The sequence below is a fragment of the Phascolarctos cinereus genome, unplaced genomic scaffold (genome assembly GCF_003287225.1).
Source record: "Phascolarctos cinereus isolate Bilbo 61053 unplaced genomic scaffold, phaCin_HiC Scaffold_726;HRSCAF=1367, whole genome shotgun sequence".
In the NCBI taxonomy this organism is placed as follows: domain Eukaryota; kingdom Metazoa; phylum Chordata; class Mammalia; order Diprotodontia; family Phascolarctidae; genus Phascolarctos; species Phascolarctos cinereus.
This window is the reverse complement of record NW_027556098.1, coordinates 112,254,237-112,274,137: the sequence shown is the minus strand read 5'-3', so window position 1 is coordinate 112,274,137 and position 19,901 is coordinate 112,254,237. Positions and strand designations below refer to the sequence as shown.

The window sequence follows — 19,901 nt, the reverse complement described above, 5'->3', positions numbered from 1 at the left end:
TTTGAGTCTCACTACTTTTTCCTATTTAATGGGTTTCCCATATCTAGTGGAAAGAATACTAGATTTCAAGTCTAAGGATCAATGTTTCAACTGAGGCTCTACCGCTAATTCTCTCTTTGTCCTTGAGCCGATCACTTCCTCACTTCTGGGCTTCAGTTTCCTCCTTTGTAAAATAAAGGATTTGGACTAAATGACCTCTAAGACCCTATACAACTATAGGTGTCATGATCCTATGTAATTGTAACTTTCACAACTTTTTTCAGTCATGTCTGACTCTTAGTAACCCCATTTGGGGTTCTCTTGGCAAAGATACTGGAGTGGTTTGCCATTTCCTTCTCCAGCTCATTTTACAGATGAGGAAACTCATCTGTAGGCAAATAGGATAAAGTGACCTGTCAAGGTCACACAGCTAGTAAATATCTGACGCTGGATTTGAACTCAGATCTTCCTAACTCCAGGCCCTGGCACTCTATTCATTACACCACCTACCTGTCCTTTCACAAGACTAAGAGTAGGCATTTTAGTTAATTTTGAAATCATCTCACTATTCTGCACTTGCCTAGATCTCTTGTGGTCCAAAGATGTCAAACTCCTTTACCATTATTTGGACCTTTCTCTCTTTTCTTCTTCCTCTCTTTCCCTCCTGCTTTCTGTTCCCTTGTTATATTTCCTTTTCAGTATGCATATGCCTCTTAACCTCGTCCTCAAGTAGAGCTATCCCTGGAAAAGCATAAATTCCTTCTGCCTACCTTTACCACAAATCTGTAGCTTGTGATCTGGTTTACCTTTTAAGAACAGAGCAGGGATTCTTAACTTTTTTGTGTGTTTTGGACCCCTTTGGCGCTCTGGTGAAACCTAGGGACTCCTCAGAATGACGTTTTTAGATGTACACATTAAAATACATAGGATTTCAAAAGAAAGCAATTACATTGAGATAGATTTATTAAAAAAAAAACTTTTTAAGTTCACAGACTTCAGGTTCAGAGCCTGTGGATCAGAGAAAGAAGTGAAAGAAAACAAATGATACATCACTTCTCAGACCTGCCTCTCTGAAGAGAGCTGAGAAATACTCAAGGATCCTCAGAGAGAAATTGGTTCATCTATACATAATTTCAATATGATTTTCATTTTAATTTTTCTCACCAAAAGCCTCTGGACTGACCCTTTGTGCTATCAGCTGTCCCCTGCTATCTAACTTAAAGTTACCATGTCCTTATTTTGCAGGATCAGAAGAACACTGGGTTCTCAGATCAGTGGGATGTTATGTACCATATGTTCTATAAGACACAACCTCAGTGGGATGAAAATCAGCTTGCGCTTCACTCACATGGTGTTAATGCACCTTGCTACAGAACATAGCAGGGGGAAAATCCAGAGAGGCCTAATCACTGCCATACTCAGGCCAATAGGGCTAGACATCTTAGGGTAATCACAGTGGAGGCAGGATGCCTGGCTTAATCAGAAAACTGGAACATCCAGGAAAACTCATTAACCGCAGCCAAAAGTGACATCCAGAAAGAGAAGAGCAGGTATTTTGCTGAGCACTGTCTTATCGAAGTTGGTAATTCTCCTTTTGATTTTCATAGGATCCATCCATTTTCACTGTGCTGACAGCTAAGTCGGTTCGTCCTGGAGTGGCTATTGCTGATTTTGTCATCTTCCCACCTCGCTGGGGAGTTGCTGATCACACCTTCCGACCTCCTTATTATCACAGTAAGCCTCTTACTTAATAGAGTGCATTAGAGAATGGAGGATACCAAGGGTGAACCAAGTGAAGGGGTCAGGCTTTGGGGCAAAAACAGAGAGGCCGGCACACTTAGAATTAAAGTCTAACCATTTTCTGGAAATGCTGGGGTCATGAGAATGCCAGGTCTTGTCTCAGGAGACTATGTGGACCACATCACAGGGTTCCCATCATTGCTCTCTGGAGTCTTAAAAGGACAAATTCTCCTGCCTGTCTAAAGGCCCACAGCAACTAGGTGGTACAGCAGACAGAGCTCTGGACTAGGAGTAGGGAAAACGGGACACTTACTAAGCCTCAGATGCTTACTAGCTATGTGACCCTGGGCAAGTCACTTAACCTCTCTCTGTCTCAGTTTCCTCCTCTGTAAAATGGGGATAATAATAGCACCCACCTCCCAGAGTTATTGTGAGAATCAAATGAGATAATATTTGTAAAGTACTTTGCAAACCCTTAAAACACTAGGTAAATGCTAGCAATGAAGATGGCGGTGCTGGTGGTGATGATGATGATGGTGTTATCCTTGACTCTTGCTCCCTTTCTGTCTCCTGAAGAGAAAAGGTAGGGAGATTGAAAATGGGGAAGGAAAGCGGCAGCTGGGTGGCACAGTGGATAGAACTCTGGTCCTAGAGTCAGGAGGACCTGAGTTCAAATCTGACCTAAGACACATAACACCCACTAGCTGTGTGACTCTGGATAAGTCACTTAACCCTGATCACCTCACCAAAAAGAAAAAAAAATGGGGAAGGAAGGAAGAATAATGGTCTACTTGTTAGTTTTTTTTTAATTGATTCTTGTCTTGCTTTTTGATGATTCTTGTCATGTCCTTTATAGTGCCTACCACACCAAAGTCAAGCAAGGCAAATGGTAGGCACTTAGTAAATGACTTTTTATTTGGCTTGTTGATGATAGACCTAGGTACCTCTGGAAGAGACGCTGGCCTCTTGTTTTCCCTTTCCCTCAACCAGTTGAATTTCTTTTATTTTTTTTATTTTTTTATTTTTAGCCAGTTGGGGTTCAGTGACTTGCCCACGGTCACACAGCTAGTAAGTGTCAAGTGTGTGGTCTGAGGCCACATTTGAACTCAGGTCCTCCTGACTTCAGGGCCGGTGCTCTATCCACTGCACCACCTAGCTGCCTCTTGAATTTCTACCTGTCCTTTTAAAGCCCAGCTCAATGCTATCACCTCCATGAAGTCTTCCCTGATTCCTCTTCCCCAAGCCAATAATAACCACCCTTCTTTGACCTCATGAAGCATTTTGTTTTGCAACTATCCAGTTTATTTGTCACAAGATCTTGTATAGTTATCTGTGCTGGCATCTTAATTCCCTCCAAGGTGATAAGCTCCTTAAGGGCAAAAAGTGCCACTTATCCCAGCCTTTCACAGAATGTTTTGTACACAGAAGGATCTCAATAAATATTTACTGGTTGGAGAGGCTACTAGCCCATTGGAACTAGTAGAAGACATCAGTCTTGGTGGCTGTCAATCTCAATAAGGTTTACTGAACTTTGGTGCAATGAAGTAGGGTCTCTTTCAGGGTAATGACTCAGCACTCCATGTCTGTTTAGCTTACAGTAGCTTTCTGCTGAAAGTTTATAGGTCTGAATTTAATAAAATTTGGTGCCCTACTAAAACGTAATAAGAAACAAATAAAGTTTGGCTTTAAGTACAGTCCTTCTGTATCAAAATAATCATAGTAGCTCACATCTATATATAGCACTTTAAAGTTCTCAAAGTACTTTAAAAAATATTATCTCATTTGATCCATATAACAGCCCTGGGAGATAAGTGCTATTATTATCTCCATTTTTCAGAGGAGGAAACTGAGGCAGATAGAGGTTAAATGACTTGCCCAAGGTCACACAGCTAGTTAGTGTCTGAGGCCAAATTTGAACTCAGGTCTTCCTGACTCAGGGACTGGCAGTCTATCCACTGGACCACTTAGCATTACTGAGTTTGGCTCTCACAACAACTCTATGACATAGGCATTATTATTATTAGGCCCATTATACAGATGAAGGAGCTGAGGCAGAGAGTAGTTAAGTGACTTGGTTACACAACTAGTAAGTGTGGAGACAGGATTCAAACCTAGGTCTTCTTGATTCCAGGCACTTCATCTACTACCATGCTGCCTCTCATGCTCATTGATACCATAGATATTTCTCCTGTAATTTTTAATGAGTTTCAATTATATTTTGTAAATATGTAATTATATTGAGCCAAATCTACAACTGCAGAACTACTAAGTGAGTTTTACTAAAGACATCAAAAAATATTGCTATAGCAATAAGCAAAAAGCCATGTAACTTTGATATAATTTTAAGGGTGAAGCGGGGAATTATTCCCATAAAAAATATTGCCTCTAGATAGCCTGAAACCACCTTAGCTAACTGAATTCAGCATTAATCAGACAGGCAAGGACTGCTCTCCTGTTATCTGTGAAAAAGCAATGTAAAAATGCCAGCACGAAACCCACTGACACGGACATTTATATTCAGAACAGAGCAGAATTTCTGCCTTGCTCTTCTCTCCCACTAAGCCGTGAAGGTGACCTTCAGGCTTCCCTGGAACAGCAAAGAGCAAGCCTGAGCACAATGAAGCCAGGAGCAAACCTGTTTATGAGTCAACAGCGTGATGTAGCAGCCAAAAAAATACAATTTAATCCCAGGCTGTATTAATAGAAGTAGAATGCCCGGGACGAGATTCCAGTGGCACTCTGCCCCAGTCAGGCCATGTCTAGAATCTCATGTCCAGTCCTGAGTGGCACATTGCAGAAAGGATAATGACAAACTGAAGCAAATCTAGGTGGTACCCCAGAAGGTAAGGGGCCCTTAGCACTATGACAAATGAGCATGTATTGAAGGCTTTGGATTTCAACCTGGAGGAGATAAAACTGGAGGTGTGGGGAGTAGAGAACAATATCACTGCCTTCAAATGGTTGAAGGGCTGTCATATAGAAAAATTAGGTAGTTCTGTTTGGCCCCAGAAACCAAAGGTAGGGTCAATGCGTGAGAGACAAAGGATGGCAAATTTCAGTTCAAGATAAAGAAAAAATTTCTAACGATTTGAATTGACCAGAGGTAAAATGGGTCAACTAAGGCAAAAGTGAGCTCACTGTCACTGAACGTGGATGCTGGATAATCAGTTATGGGGAGTATCATTGAGGGGATATAGAGTGAAGTGGGATTGAGGGCAGGTGAACTCTGAGTTCTCTTCCCATTGTGAGTCTATACTTTTTCGAAGGGAGAAGGATCTCAATGTCATTGGGAACATGAAGATAAGGAAACTCCTTCTACCAATGCAGGTCAGAGTATAGAGGCCTAGAGAGCTCCCAAGAACCCCAAGAGGTTAACCAGGGGTGGGGAACCTGCGACCTCGAGGCCACATGTGGCCCTCTAGGTCCTCAAGTGTGGCTCTTTGACTAAATCCAAACTTCGCAGAATAGGTCCTCAAGTGTGGCCCTTTGACTGAATCCAAACATCACAGAACAAATCCCCTTAATAAAAGTATTTGTTCTGTAATGTTTGGACTCAGTCAAAGGGCTGCACTTAAGGACCTAGAGGGCCACATGTGGCCTTGAGGCCGCAGGTTTCCCACCCCTGGGTTAAATCATTTGCCTTGGGTCGTACAGCCAGTATGTGCCAGAGGAAGAGGGACCTGAACCTTCCTGGTTCTGAGGCTGCCTCTCTAACCATTATGCACACTGCCTCTAAGGCTGCCTTTGAAACATATGAATTTCATGTGAAAGCTTGTTCCATTTCCTACATTCCCTCTCTATGGGGAAAAAAGGAGGGGAGTTGTGATGAGAGTCTCACCTTCCCTACTGTGGCTGTCACACTCCCAGCCTCATGTCGGGTTCTGCCACATTCATCTCCTCAGGGCCTCGAGCAGAACTGCTGCAGAGCCAAGCACACACACACAAAAAAAATGGTTTGGCACTTTGCTAGGACTCACACAGAGAGAAGGGGATGTGGCTTTGGCTAACATTTCATAGGCTTGGTTTGCAAAGCTAAACTTCAGGTGTTGTACATTTCCTTCTGGTTTTGAGAACTTAAGTTTGGATAAGCTGCCACCAAGTGGATGGCCTCACTGTCCAAACAACGAAGCACAGGCCACAGGCAGGATGGACCCAGGCAAAGGTCAAAGTTCACTTTCCCATTTGCAAATTTGCCTCTTCTATAAAAAGAGGGTTCTCAGCTCCAACTGTGAAGCAGAACAACAGCTAATCACGACGTTTTAAAAGATGATATACAATCCAACTGCTTTAAAGGTTCTCCTCAAATAAGCTATCTCCCACGCATATGTTAAAATAATACAAGATTTTATGACAGATGTACCTACGGATATCGCTTTGTTCAACTCACTGACTGTGAGTGCCAAGCCAGGCATAAGCCCTGGAAACATGCTCACCTGAGGTGGCTGCCAGCATCCTGGAGAGTGTCCTGCACAGAAAGAGTCCGCACAGAAAAGGACTTCTATGTGCGTGAGGAGGTTTTCCAAATATTCTTACTTGGATTTGTCATTCATGGGAGTAGCTGCAGTAAGCTCTGGGATGTTACCAAACCTCCTCAGAGAAATGCCTTATTATGCAAAAGAGATCGGTGGAGCAATCCACACAGAAAACCTAAGTGGATGAAAAACCTATATTGCCTAGATTCAATCCCACAAGCTTTTAAGTGCCTACAATGTGCTTGGTACTAAGCATACAAAGACAAAAATGAAACCCTCCTTGACCTTAAGGGGCTTACATTCTCTAGATTAGGATATGCCATTGGTGGGCAATCCATTCACTGAGCTAGTTCATCTCTCTGTCTAACATACATGCATATATATGTATATGTACATACCTATGCACATATATACCCACTTATCTCTATACATATATACATGTGGGTATATTACATATGTATGTGTGTATGTATATATATCTTGGATAGACATTGCAAATGGAGGAGTTCAGCTTAGAACTGAGGCAATAGAAAACTACGTTGGTACCATTAAGATATTAAAAATAATCAAGGGAGATCCCCCAACACATTTAGTGGTTCTTATATGAGGAATTTATAAAATGCATAGAGAGGAAAGTAGGAGGAAGTACCCACACTGATGAAATCATAGATCCAATAAATCATGAAAGCGTAGAATTTAAAGCAAAGGTTAAAGAAATATATACACCTAAGTACAATTAGGCACCTGATTCACTAACCTTTCTTTAGCCACGCTAATTTACTCAGATTCATAGATTTAGAAATGGAAGGCTCTAAAACTATTTAGTTGAATGTCCTCATTTGACAAATATGGACACACAGGCCCAGAATGGTTAGGGATGTTGCCCAAGGTCACATAAAGTAAGCCAGAGGCCCAACCTTCTTACAAAGGTTTCAATAGAACTCAACTTTCAAACTCACCCGGAACATTTTCTTTTAATTAAAGGTTCATCTAATACATGTACAGAGCTACATCTCTGGTGCTAAAGGTTTAGGACTTCACAGTAGCCTTCTAACAAAAAGTCCTTGTGAATGTCTTTTCTGTAGCTTTTAATCCTTGCTACTAATAGCCTTCTGGGAATGGGCTTGAGGAGAGCAGGGACTTCTGAAGATAATGATGATTGTGGTTCCTATCTACAGCTGCAGATATGGGGGAAAGAGCACAGGTGAAAAGCAGAGGTTCTCAAAGTGTGGTCCTGGAGCCCCCGGGGGTCCGATGAGACCCTTTCAAGGGGTCATTGAGGTCAAAACTATTTTCATAACAATAATAATATGTTTTACTTTCTAATATAGTAAATATTGATAGATATAATCCACATAAACAAAAGCTCTTTGGGTGGGGGAATTCCTTAATAATTTTTAAGGATATAAACGGTCCTAAACCAAAATGTTTGAGGATGGCGTATATAGAATAACAGTAAATGACAGTAGGGCTGGGAAGCCACTTTCCAAACAGTTGATAAAAACTGTCCAAAGTGATTTGAGCCAGCTAAGGCTGAAAAATAATAGTAAAATGAGGGTTGGGCAAAAATGAGATTTAAGATCAGATCAGGTCAAATGTATTGGAGAATCATGACCCAAAGAGGAGTTCTAAAGATGTGAGCCAAGGCAGTCTAGGACAGAAAAAATGGAAGAATCATGGTGAAAAGGGGGTTGATAAAGGCTGGAGTTGTGAAAATACGAGATCTTGTCTCAGAAAATCTTCAGGAACAGGTCATGGTGCCCCCAACCATCCCTACTTCCTGGACTCCTGGATGTTTAGATGCTCCCTTCTCTCCAACAGTCTATGGCACTGTCCTTGATTCTCACTGTTTTTCTGTAGCTTCTCATCCGCAGTGATGGGGTGGGGAGGGAGGATAATGGACCACAAGCTGTTAGTGTTGTGTTGTTTTTTTTTAATGATTTTCCTTTTTTGTTTGTTCTTTTTTTCTATCTCTCTATTTGAGTAAGATGGTCACCAAAGGTGCCAGGTCAAAATCAGAAAGGAATAAGATAGCATTGTGACAAGACAGGCAGGTGGCTATGTCTTGTAAGAAGTTAGAAATATATGACTAGAGAGGAGGAGGAGTGGAGGTGGAGATTTGTGAGTCATCCCCACTGAGGTGATAGTTGAAGCCTTACAAAGGCAGATGAGTTCACAAAGATAATGAGTGAGTGAAGATATAGAACTGAAGAGACTTGAGGACAAAAGGTTGGTAGGTGAAAATCCATATTTGGGGAAAAAAAGATGGAGGTTGGGTAGTAAGCAAAGGAGACCAAAAAGCCTTGGCAGAACAAGGAAGATTCAGTGTCATGGAAACCAAGTGGGAAGAAAGTTTCAAGATCAATAGTTTTAAATGTTTCTGGACCAATAGTGTGAAAAGTACGGTTACAGCTCAAGTTTTATTTTTTATCAATATTTCTTGCCACAGAACGATTTCCTTTACACTTAGCCTCGTTTCTTTAAGATCTTACACCTGGGCAAATTCCCACCTACCTCAGTAGAATGTTGGGTTCCAGGACGAAGCCCTGTGATCTAGGTTCGAAGATCTAGAGGCCATCTAGTTCACTCTCCTAGTTTCCTAGATCAGTAGACAGAGGGTTAAGAGAAGTTAAGAGACTTGCCCAAGACTACATAGGTAGTGAGCATCAGAGGCGGCATTTGGACACAATTCTTCGTACTCCAGAGCTAGAATCTTGTCTTGGTATTTCCTCCCCAGTATTCTATTCATTCTCTAAAGCCCACCCTCCCTTCTCTGAAGTATTTTGGAACTGTAGGTAGTTTCAAGCGCTATAACTGTTTTTCTTTATGTTATAAAAAACAAATTTCAAATCCCCCTAGGGAACTGCATGAGTGAATTCATGGGGTTAATCAAAGGTCACTATGAAGCAAAGCCAGAAGGATTCCAGCCTGGAGGAGGCAGCCTACACAGTGCCATGACACCTCACGGCCCAGATGGGGATTGTTTTGGGAAGGCAAGCAAAGCCAAGCTGAAGCCAGAGAGAACTGCAGAGGGAACCATGGTAAGCATGTTAAATCCTAGTATTATCGTTCAATCAATCAATCGCCAACTTCATTGTTCATCTCCCCAAAGCCCTGAGATCATTAATCAATCAACAAATACTCATTAACTACCTACTGTGTGCCAGGTACTATACTGGGGACTGAGGATACAAACACGTGAATGAAACAATACTTAATTACAAGGAACTTATAGACTTTTATGCCAATGGGGGAGACAAGTATATGTATGTCTATATGTCTGTATGTATGCATGTATGTATGTGTGTATACATTATGTATATATACACATGTATATATGTATGTGTATATGTTGTTTGTCCTTTGTTCTCAAAGAGGACCAATGACATCAGGAAGGTGATGTCTTGACTTGTAAAGAATCAGATTTAAGTGAGGCAGGGCTGTACAAAGTCACCAGCCTCACTTTTTCCTTCAGAGACATCTGGGTCCAGTGGCAAAATAGAGATCAGGAAGACTGGAGATTGCCCCAGATGCAGTGGAAGACTTTGACCTTTTTAAGCTAAGGTTTTTCCCAGCTTTTAGTTTGTCTGAGGCAATGCCTGGTTTCCAGAGCTATGTTTCAAGAAATTTATATTCCTTGTGAAATCTTTCCCAGACCTCAGTTTGTCTGAGGTAACACCCATTCAGTGATTAAGGCTAGGTTAAGAAATGAGGTAAAAAAAAATGGCCTCTTTCACCTACAAAAAAAAAATCTATGTGTATATGCATGTATATATAGATATGTGTGTGTGTCTTCTTGCATCATACTTGCCACTATATACTCTTCGATCCAGTGATACTGGCCTACTAGGCATTCATGAACAAGACACTGTCTCTTAGCTCCAGTCATTTTCTCCAGCTGTCCTGCATGCCTGGAATGTCCTCCCTCCTCATCTCTGTTTACTGACATTCCCAGCTTCCTTTAAGTCCCAACTAAAATCTCACCTTTTACTAGAAACCTTCTCCAACCCCTCTTAATTCTAGTGCTTTCCTTCTGTTAATTATTTCTTATTTACTCTGTATATAGCTTGCTTTGTATATATTTGTTTGCACTGTCTTTTGTCTCTTTCTGTATTGCTTGTACTTAGCACAGAGTAGGCACTTAATAAATTGATTTATATCTATTTATGTATGCTAGATATGTATGTAAATAAAATTGTATGTATATTTGTATACTTATACACACATATATCTATATATGATAAATATATGCAAAGTGAGGGGTTGGAGACCCTTCTACCTCTTCTCTATTTTGCCATAGAGTAGAAATAAAAGAAGAAATAAGTATTATTTCAGTTCACATTTTTCGTGCCTCGATCTTGTCTCCCTAACATGGGAGGAATAAGACAAATTTTCAGACATGAACAATGTGGAAATTTGTTTATGCATATTTATTACAAAAACTTTCTTTTTTTTGTCTTTTAATTTTAATGGAAAGTGGGAAGTGAGTGGAAGAGAGAAAATAAATATGAAAAATAAAATAAAGTGAGGAATCATTTTATGATTAACGTGATAAACATAACAGTTATGATTAACAACAAGCCCCTTGGGGCAGCTAGGTGGCGCAGTGGATAGAGCACCGGCCCTGAGGTCAGGAGGACCTGAGTTCAAATCTGGCCTCAGACCAAACATTTGACACTTACTAGCTGTGTGACCCTGGGCAAGCCACTTAACCCCAATTGCCTAAAAAAACAAAAAACAAAACAACAAGCCCCTCAAAGATGGTGAAGGAGGGTGTAAAGAGGGGAGAAAGGAATGGAATTGGTGCTGAGTACAAAGTCTCAGATCAGGAGAGGGGTGCCCTTTCTGCTGAGGATCCCAGCAAACTGAGATTAGGTAGATGATGGATCTCTCTGTAGGAGTGTGGATGGCGTAATAACAACTGGCTCAGAGATGTAGATAACAATTTGAGATCATGGGAGACCCTTGCTAGGTGGTAGAGTGGATAGGGAGCTGGCTTTGGAGTTAGAAAGACCTCTGTTCAAATCTTGTCTCCAGGGCATTTTAGTTCTTTGACCTTGGGCAAGTAATTTAACTCCTCTGAGTTTCAGTTTTCTCAACTTTAAAATGGACATAACAATAGCACCTACCTCACAAGGCTGTTGTGAAGGTCAAATTATTTATGTGTGTGTGTGTGTATATATATATATATATATATATATATACATATATATATATATATATATATATATATATATATATATATATACATATATATATACATATATATAAACACACATGCATACACCCATATGCATGCATGCGTGCATGTGTATGAATGTATACACACACACATACGTATATATATATATATATATATGTATGTATGTATGTATGTATATGATCAACTCTCTAGTCACTAATGACCAAAGAGTAACATAGGTTTATAGGTTTTGCAACCACTGTTAACTCCAAAAATACCAAAGAACTCATCAAGTTAAAAGCAAAAGTCTTTCTTTATTCCGCTGGGGGACAGAAATTAGACTCATGTATCGGGGCCTTCTGCAGTAGGAGACCCAAGGCAGTGAGGCTAAGCCTTAATTTCCATATTTGTGTCTAGATAAAGAATCAAACAGTGCAGTGTAGCAACACTGGTGAGGCACAACAGCAACAGTGAGGCAAGGTTGTCTAGTGACAAAAAGTCCGTTCACAGCAAGGCTTCGTGTCTGGGCTGGTTGGAGCTTGCCTGAGCTCAGGGACCACCAGTTCTGTGATTTTGTTGCAGCAGTGATCATCCAGAGGGTGAGCACAAAAGATTATTGTTATGCCAAGCTCAGGGCGCAGCTTGCTTGCTAGGCCTTAACTCTGGAAAACAGGGTTTCTAAAAAGAGAGGAGTGATCTTGGATCCTGACAGTATATATGTGTGTATATGTGTATATTTATGTCTTTGTAAATGTTAAAGTGCTATATAAATGTTGGTTTTATTATACTATACATGATGATAGATAAGACTGATAACTGTGTTATTCTGGGGGTCTAGCTTCCATTGTAAAAAAAAAAAAAATCATTTCAACAAACCAGTTAACTTATTGCTAAAACCCCAGGCCCCAGAAATACAGCCTTTTATCTTTAGAAGGACAGGAATAAGGATCTAAACATTTTTAAAGGGCTGAATCTTGAAAGAATATGAAACTTTTCCCAGCTTAAACTGCAAGCTCCATCAGCTGTCCCATTTTTATTTGTTGGGGACAGAGAGAAAAAGAACTAATGCTCAATTAAAGGCCTTCTTGAACTTCCTCCCCCCTCCCCATGGCCCAGAGCACTTAGTCTGTCCAAGTCTCTCCTCTCTCCCTGGCTTTTTTTAGGGCAAAGTAAGCTCCCAGGACCAGGGCTATAGTAAAACAAAATGGTACCTGTTGACTGTGTTTTTGAACCAGGGAGAGTCCAGAAGCTCCTGCCTCATCAAAGCCTGAGCTAATGAACCACATTTTCATTTGCATTACTTTTCTCTCTCCTCTGGTGTAGAAGAAAACTGATTGGTTCTTAAAATCTGTTGAGCATTGCCTGCACGCTGTGCTCTGAATATTCAATTAGAATATAATTGCAGTAGTAGGCTGCTATCCTTAATTTTATTATATTTTTGCAGGTAGGGTCTATTAACTATAAGATCTAAGTTTATTCTAAATCATATGCAAATTAGCTTTTAAAAAAAGAACAGAACAGTAAGTTAAGCGCTACCTGATGTTCAAAAACAAGCCTTGCTTGGTAACATATTCACTTTGCAAGTGAACTGAATCATGAAACCTATCATAGGATTCAGATTTTGAGCTAAACCCAAACTTAGTCCTCAGGGCCAGGGTAGATAGACAAAAGCTATAAGGCCCTAGGATGTCAGAACTGGATGGGACCTTAGAAGTCACCTAGTTATCTAGGTGACTACATTACCTTTCAGCATCACAAGCTCATAGCTATCAAGCTGGAAAGGACTTTAGAAGCCATTAAGTCCAGCCCTCTCCCCTCATTTTACAGAAGAGGAAACTGAGGCTAAGGACTTACCCAGGCAAACAGCTAATAAGTGTCTGATTCAGGATTTGAATTCACATCTTTGTGACTTCAAGTGCAATGCACACTATACGGGCTGCCTCATTTTCCAGAAGTCCAGAAAAAGGAAAGCAACTTTCCCAAGATCATGTTGCTAGACAGTGTTAGAGCCAGGATTATCTGAGTCCTAATCCAGTATTTCCTTTACACTGCTGCAGGGGTACAGGGGTGTGTTTGTAAATATTTAACAACCAGCTGGGGGGGGCAGGATGTACACAGGAAACATTTTTAAGAACATTTTGAGGTTTAATCTTCATTATTAACATCTCCATCGCTTTCTTAATTCTAGATGTCCAACAAAACAATAAATGGATTTATAACAAATTTGCTGATTTCTAAGTGTTAAATGCTCACACTGAAAATTTAACAATTGGCTCTGCCCCTTCAAGCCAGTTCTAGCACACTCTTGCTTATGTTTCATCTCCCTCCAGTCTACAAGGACATCTGAACTTCCCAGCATTTAAGTCATTCCCTTGTATGAAAGTATTGTCCGTAGACAGTCTCTGCCTACACCTGAGAAAGATAATACCATTACCATGAGCACCTATGACTTAATAATTAGTTAACTCTCATTTATCAGACATCAGAGTGGTAAGAATGGGACACAGGAAAGATTTTTACAAGAGGTAAACATTCAGGGAGGGCATTGCCATGGAGTACCCTAGGTAATCAGGGGTCAGCAGCAGGGTAATGAGTATGTTAGGGTGGAGATTAGTGGCCAGTTTTGTCTGAGGTTCTCCTAGCCTTGAAGCAGCTGCAGTGGATAGAGTGCCAGACCTAATAAGACTCATCTTGCTGAGTTCAAATCTGACCTCAGACACTAACTGGCTGTGTGACCCTGTGCAAGTCACTTAACCCTGTTTGCCTCAGTTTCCTCATCTGTAAAATGAGCTGGAGAAGGAAATGGCAAACCATCCCAGCATCTTTGCCAATAAAACCCCACATGCAGTTACGTTACACAACTGAAATGACTGAACAATAAATGCCTAGCTTACCCTACTCTCCCTGACTTTAGAATTCAGGGCTTGATCAAGATTGAAGTTGTCACTTGTAGCCCTCCCCACAGCCAACCACACGCACATCAATAATACAGTGAAGCAGCTAGTAAAATGCCCTTCTAAACAGGAGATTTTTAAATTTTGTGTCATGGACCCCTTTGGAGATCTGGTGAAGTTGAAGGACCCCTTCTCTAAATAATGACTTGTTGCCTCCATCTAGAATTGAAGGAGATGCTATATTTTAGTGAGAGGTTATTGAAAATAAAGATGTGATTTTTTTTTCTTTTGGCCATCCAAGTTCGTGGGTAAGGATCCCTATTTTAGACGCCACACTGGATAATAGCAGCTAGGTTGTACAGGGACAAGAACAGAGGTGTCAGACACATTGCCCCAGGGCACAATGATACCATGAACCAGATGAAAATGTAATTGGGAAATATTTAACAAAATAAGTAAAAATGCAATAGAACATAGATAACGTTAATATGAGGTTTTCTGAGTCAATAGCCTTTGGGGATCCTTATACATGGTTTAGTGGCCCCTGTTTCTATTTGAGTTGGGCACCACTGGGCTAGAGCACCGAGCCAAGAGTCAGGAAGACCTCAGTTCAAATCCTAAGATACTTACTAGCTGTGCAATCTTAGGCAAATCCCTTACTCTCTATCTGCCTCGGTTTTCTAATCTGTAAAATGGGATTAATAACAGCATCTACCTCCCAGGATTATTTTCCCTGGGCACATGGATGCCTGCCAGAAGTTAAGGCGAGCTGACTTCCTACTGAGAAGTAGTTTGGTGACTTCCTTTTTCTAGAGGAAGGTGAATCTGTCATTTATTTTCTGGAGTTAGGGCCCACCTCAGGAAATTTTCAGGTTGAATTTCTCCTTGCCCATTACGAGCCATCCCTATCCCCTATTTCTGTCTCTCCTCTATTACACAGTGACTGTTCCCCCTGAACTGCCTTCTGTTTCTTGGGCTTGATACCTCCCACAGAAGTGTCCCTTTATCATGATCCCCAATTAGTTTTTCCCCCACCCCTCTACTTTTCAGCCAGCCAGGCCTGGCAATGTGTTCTACCCCTGCCCTAATTGCCCCAGCAGTAAACATGACAAAAGCAGTATGTATCTCAATTCCATTTATTTTTGGCCCAGGAAAATTTCTTTGGCCAGTACTTAAGTTTTGGGGTGGGGAGGAATGTGAAGTGTGGCCAGGAATGTCCCAATTTCATGGTCTCCAATGGAGTTCTCTCTTGGTCCTTCCAGATTGGTGAAGGTTGGAAGCCAGGTGCCAGTGGGAGCCATGAACTTGGGCATTCTTTATAAGAGCCTTCAGCAAAATTTGGTCTGTCATCAAGCCTGGGCTTTGAGTTGCTAAAGGTAGCAGGAAGCTGCATTTCATCTTCGAGCAAATGGGGCCCAGAAGTGTTTCTTTTTTCTGTGATTTAGGTGGATGGAGTTCTGAGTGATCTAAAACTGCCTTCTGAGGCTATGGGAAAAAGCTGATGGGAATTTCTTAAGGGAAAGGATGAGGGGTTAGTAAGGGGTAGTTTGTCTCCCTCCTTTCCTCCCACTTCTTTGAATCCAGCTTTGGGGTGAAACCAAAGCACACATATAACTTGTCTCTCGTACTCCTTTGGGCTTGATCACAGCCAAGGCTCTAAACTGGAGACAGGGGCTTGTTCCAAGCAGGGGTCAGCTCCCACTGGCTCAGCCTAGACCATGAGAAACCCTTTTCCCTCCCTCCTCCTTCCCCAAACACACACACACACAAAATACTTCGAGAATAAAAATGAGATAATAGTTGTAAAGCACTTTGCAAACCCCAAAATGCAATGTAAATGCTGGCTGTTTTATTATTTTCCTATACCTTAGACTTCCATTGTTGATATTTACCCTTGTCTCTGCCTCCTTTTTTCTCCATTTTCACCAGACATTTATGTTTGAGACTTCGCTCAGTTTGGCTGTCACCAAGTGGGGTCTCAAGACTTGCAACTGTTTGGATGGGAACTACTACAAGTGTTGGGAAACCCTGAGAAGCCACTTCACACCCAAGTTCAGAAACCCCACTGGACATAAATAAGCCTGGAGAGTTTATGTTTAGGGCCCTTCTTGGAAAAGTCAGGGTCTCTGCGTATAGCTATATAAGCCTGTAGTTGGTTAAAATAATTACCCATCCTCCCATACCCAGGTAACCCATGAAAATTAGTGCAAAAGTGTATTGCAAGTGCCATTATTGTAAGCTTAATTACCCAATAAAAACCTACCTGCAGTGTGTGGAAATAACAAACCTAATGACCAGGGTGTGGGCAGTCACAGGATGGCAGGTAGTTTAGTCTGAAGAGAGAAGTAGAAATCTAGCAGGAATCCTTCAAGTCTGGGCCAAAGATACAAAGTAGGGGTGGTGGGTGTGGCTGCACAGCTAGAAGCAGTGGTACATAAATATTTTATAAGCAGTTTTTTGGGGAGGAATGTACCCACAATACATTTTTAAGTTTAATTTGAATTATTAACAGATTATCTATTGCTTTGAATCTAGAAAATCAATAAAACAATAAATCAAGCCCTGACTTGTAGTATTTGTAGATTTCCAAGGTATAATTGCTTACACTGAAAGTTTAAGAAGTTAGCTCCAGCACATCCCTGGCTAGAAGGCTATTCTTCCAATGATGGATGTGAGGCCAAAGCAGAAGCTAAGATCCAGGCAGGGGTAAGACAGATGATCAGCAAAAATCTAAAAGGAGACACACAACTGGCAGCAGCTGGGAAGGACCCAACTAGTGGGAGATCATGGTACGCTAAGACTTATAAGAATGAAGAATAGCAGACAACGCTCCTAAACACACTCGAGATCAAATGGGAAAGAGATCAGAACTACCAATAGACATATTCATTGTAGCTCATTAGTAGAACGTTGGCCACTAGGTGATTTCTTTATCTTTTCTTTTTTTTTCTCCCACAATAGGAGTTGTGTTTCTACAAAGGGACACTAAGGGATTGTGAGCTATATCTCGGAAGGGAATGCCCTCTATGAAAAAGTTTCCTTGATATGTAGAGTATCTTCCTAAGTCTTCCTGCCATTTTATTTAAGTCAATTAAAGCCATTTTATTAAGCTAATTGAAGCTTAAGAGAGCACTAAGACTTTAGGGAAACCTTGCATAAGTATTCATCACAAACATTCATTTACTCTGATTTATATGTGATTTCATTCATGCACGTGCAAATAGTGACCACTCACTGAGGGTGAACATTCTCTGATGAATTCATGAGGTGCCTGCTCAGTACAACCATAGTTCCAGCAGAATACTACCCCCTATATGGTGCAGAACAGAGATATCGAACCCCAGGCCCATGACATTCCTAAGTGAAGTCCAGACCAAATTAAAATGTAATTGGGAAATATTTAGCAAAATATACAAAAATCCAATAAAGCATAGATAACATATTTTGAAACTAAGTCAATATGTGGCCCTCAGGGACCCTTATGCATAGATTAGTGGTCCTCATTTCTATTTAAGTTTGACCCCACTGGTGTCAAGCACCAGTAAGAGAACATGGGTTCCATTTTACAAATGAGGAAACTGAGGCCCAGAGAGGTTAAAGGGCTTGCACACAAGTAGAAAGCATCAGAAGGATTTTAACCCAAGTCTTCATAGTTTAAAAAGTATTCTTTCCATTCTACTATCCTTCTTCATTCTGTCCTCCCCTCTACCCAAATTCATTCATTCTTGAAGTTGAACATCCCAAGTTCCTTCAATGGATCCTCCTCTAACATGAATCCAAAGTTCTCTTTTCAGCCTGGTTGCCCTCCTCTGGGTGAGTTTCAACTTGTCAATGCTCCTTTTAAAATCTGGCCTCAGATACTTACTAGCTGTGTGACTCTAAACAAGTCACTGTAATCACTGTTTGCCTCAGTTTCCCCATCTGTACGAGGGTAATAATAGCACCTATCTCCCAAAATTGTCATAAGGACCAAATAGGATAATATTTGTAAAAGTGCTTAGCACAGTGCCAGGCACATAGCAAGAGCTATATAAATATAATAATTATTATGATAATGTGATGCCCAGAATTGAACACAAATTGGTCTGACCAGGGCAGGACTATGATCTCCTGTGTTCTAAACATTATATTTCTATCAATGCGGGGGGGGGGGGAAGCAAAAATAGCAAACGTTAAGTATATACTGAATAAAGAGTAATATGATAGGAGTCCTGGGGGAGAAGCTAAATTGAGCTATGTCAAAGTCCCTGTTCTTGTGGAACTCAGAATCAAGTAGGGGGATGAGGGATATACACACACACACAAACAATACCCATATTACATGTACCTTGGTGTAGTGGGGAGAGAGCTGGCCTCAGACTCAGGAAGACCTTTGTTTAAGTCCTTCCTCTGACACATAGTAGCTGTGTGACTCTTGGCCAACCACACCTTCAGTGCCCTAGGTAATTCTTTAAAATTTAGGTTGAAGAGAAAGTGCCAATCTACATTAGTAGAGGGAGTTTACTCACCAGTGACTTCCTTTACTGGTGAAATCACAAGTCCAGTCTCTATCTCCTAACTATGTAACACCCAGAGCCTCCAGAAAACTACCCCAGATTCTAGACATTATGAATCCAGCTTGTTGTTCATTCTTGAAGAGGATATCAGGAGAGACATTGTGAATCCAAATCCTCTCCAAACCCCCACCTATGTGTTTACTCTTACTATTCAGCTGAAGAACTAATTTAGTTCATAGCAAATGTTTATTGAAATGGCATAGCAATAATAGAATACCAGAAAATTCCCCAATAAATCTAAAACTTGCTCTTCCTCAAATACAGGCTTTTTTCTGAAAAAGTAAGTTTGCATAGGTTCATTTATGGCCTTATACACAATGAGAACATATATAACCAACGCACTTATGTGGAGGGGCACACATGCAGAGAACATATATGACTAGGGAACACAGATAGAAAGGAGAAACAAGCCTTTAACACTGCAAAGCCATTGATGTCTTCTGGTGATATCACCAAAGGAAAGCTCTCTGCTAGGTCTGCTTCCTATTGGGTATCACTTTCTGTTGCTCCACAGTGGACATCAATTCTCTGTTCCAATTGGTCTTTATCCAGTTACCTTCAGAGTTACCTAATGGCCTATTCACCATCTGCCCAGGAATGCTATGATTGGTAAGCCTCTCCCCGTAAAGGAGGAACACAAGTTTTTCAGCCCTGCTCCACCCCCAACACACAAACACTATGCTTCTGCGATGGTCTTCAGGTGATGTGCTACCTCCCAGGGGCTGTGGTTAATGAGTCTCTCCTGAAAAGGGAGAGAAGGCTACAGCTCTCCTTAATGAGCTCTCTCAGTCAATAGTGATGAAATACTTCAGCTAATGTCTATCAAATGCTCTCAGTTCATGGCAATGAAGGTCTTCCCTTAATTCAGGTTGTTCACAGATGATAACAGATGCCCAGGCCAAGATAACATCTGCTCAATTGCTTAAGTGACTTCCTCAGATCCAAATAGTCAGTATGTTCCTGACAAGACTGGAACCCAGGTCTTTCTGGCTCTGAGGCTGGCACTCTAGCTACTCTGGCTCTTACAATAGTTAGAGAAATGCAAATTAAAGCTCTCAGGTTTTATAACATCCATATT

General features: G+C 41.0%; 1 protein-coding gene across 1 annotated transcript in view; it reads left to right on the top strand.

The window, feature by feature from the left end:
* HGD (homogentisate 1,2-dioxygenase) overlaps positions 1–16,826 on the top strand; it is a 95,519-nt gene extending 78,693 nt beyond the window's left edge. The window contains exons 12-14 of the mRNA XM_020985893.2: positions 1,587–1,713; positions 9,051–9,232; positions 16,197–16,826. Of these exons, the coding sequence (XP_020841552.1) occupies positions 1,587–1,713; positions 9,051–9,232; positions 16,197–16,346 (459 nt within the window). The 3' untranslated portion in view covers positions 16,347–16,826. The remainder of the gene's footprint in view (positions 1–1,586; positions 1,714–9,050; positions 9,233–16,196) is intronic.
* Positions 16,827–19,901: the final 3,075 nt, after the last annotated feature.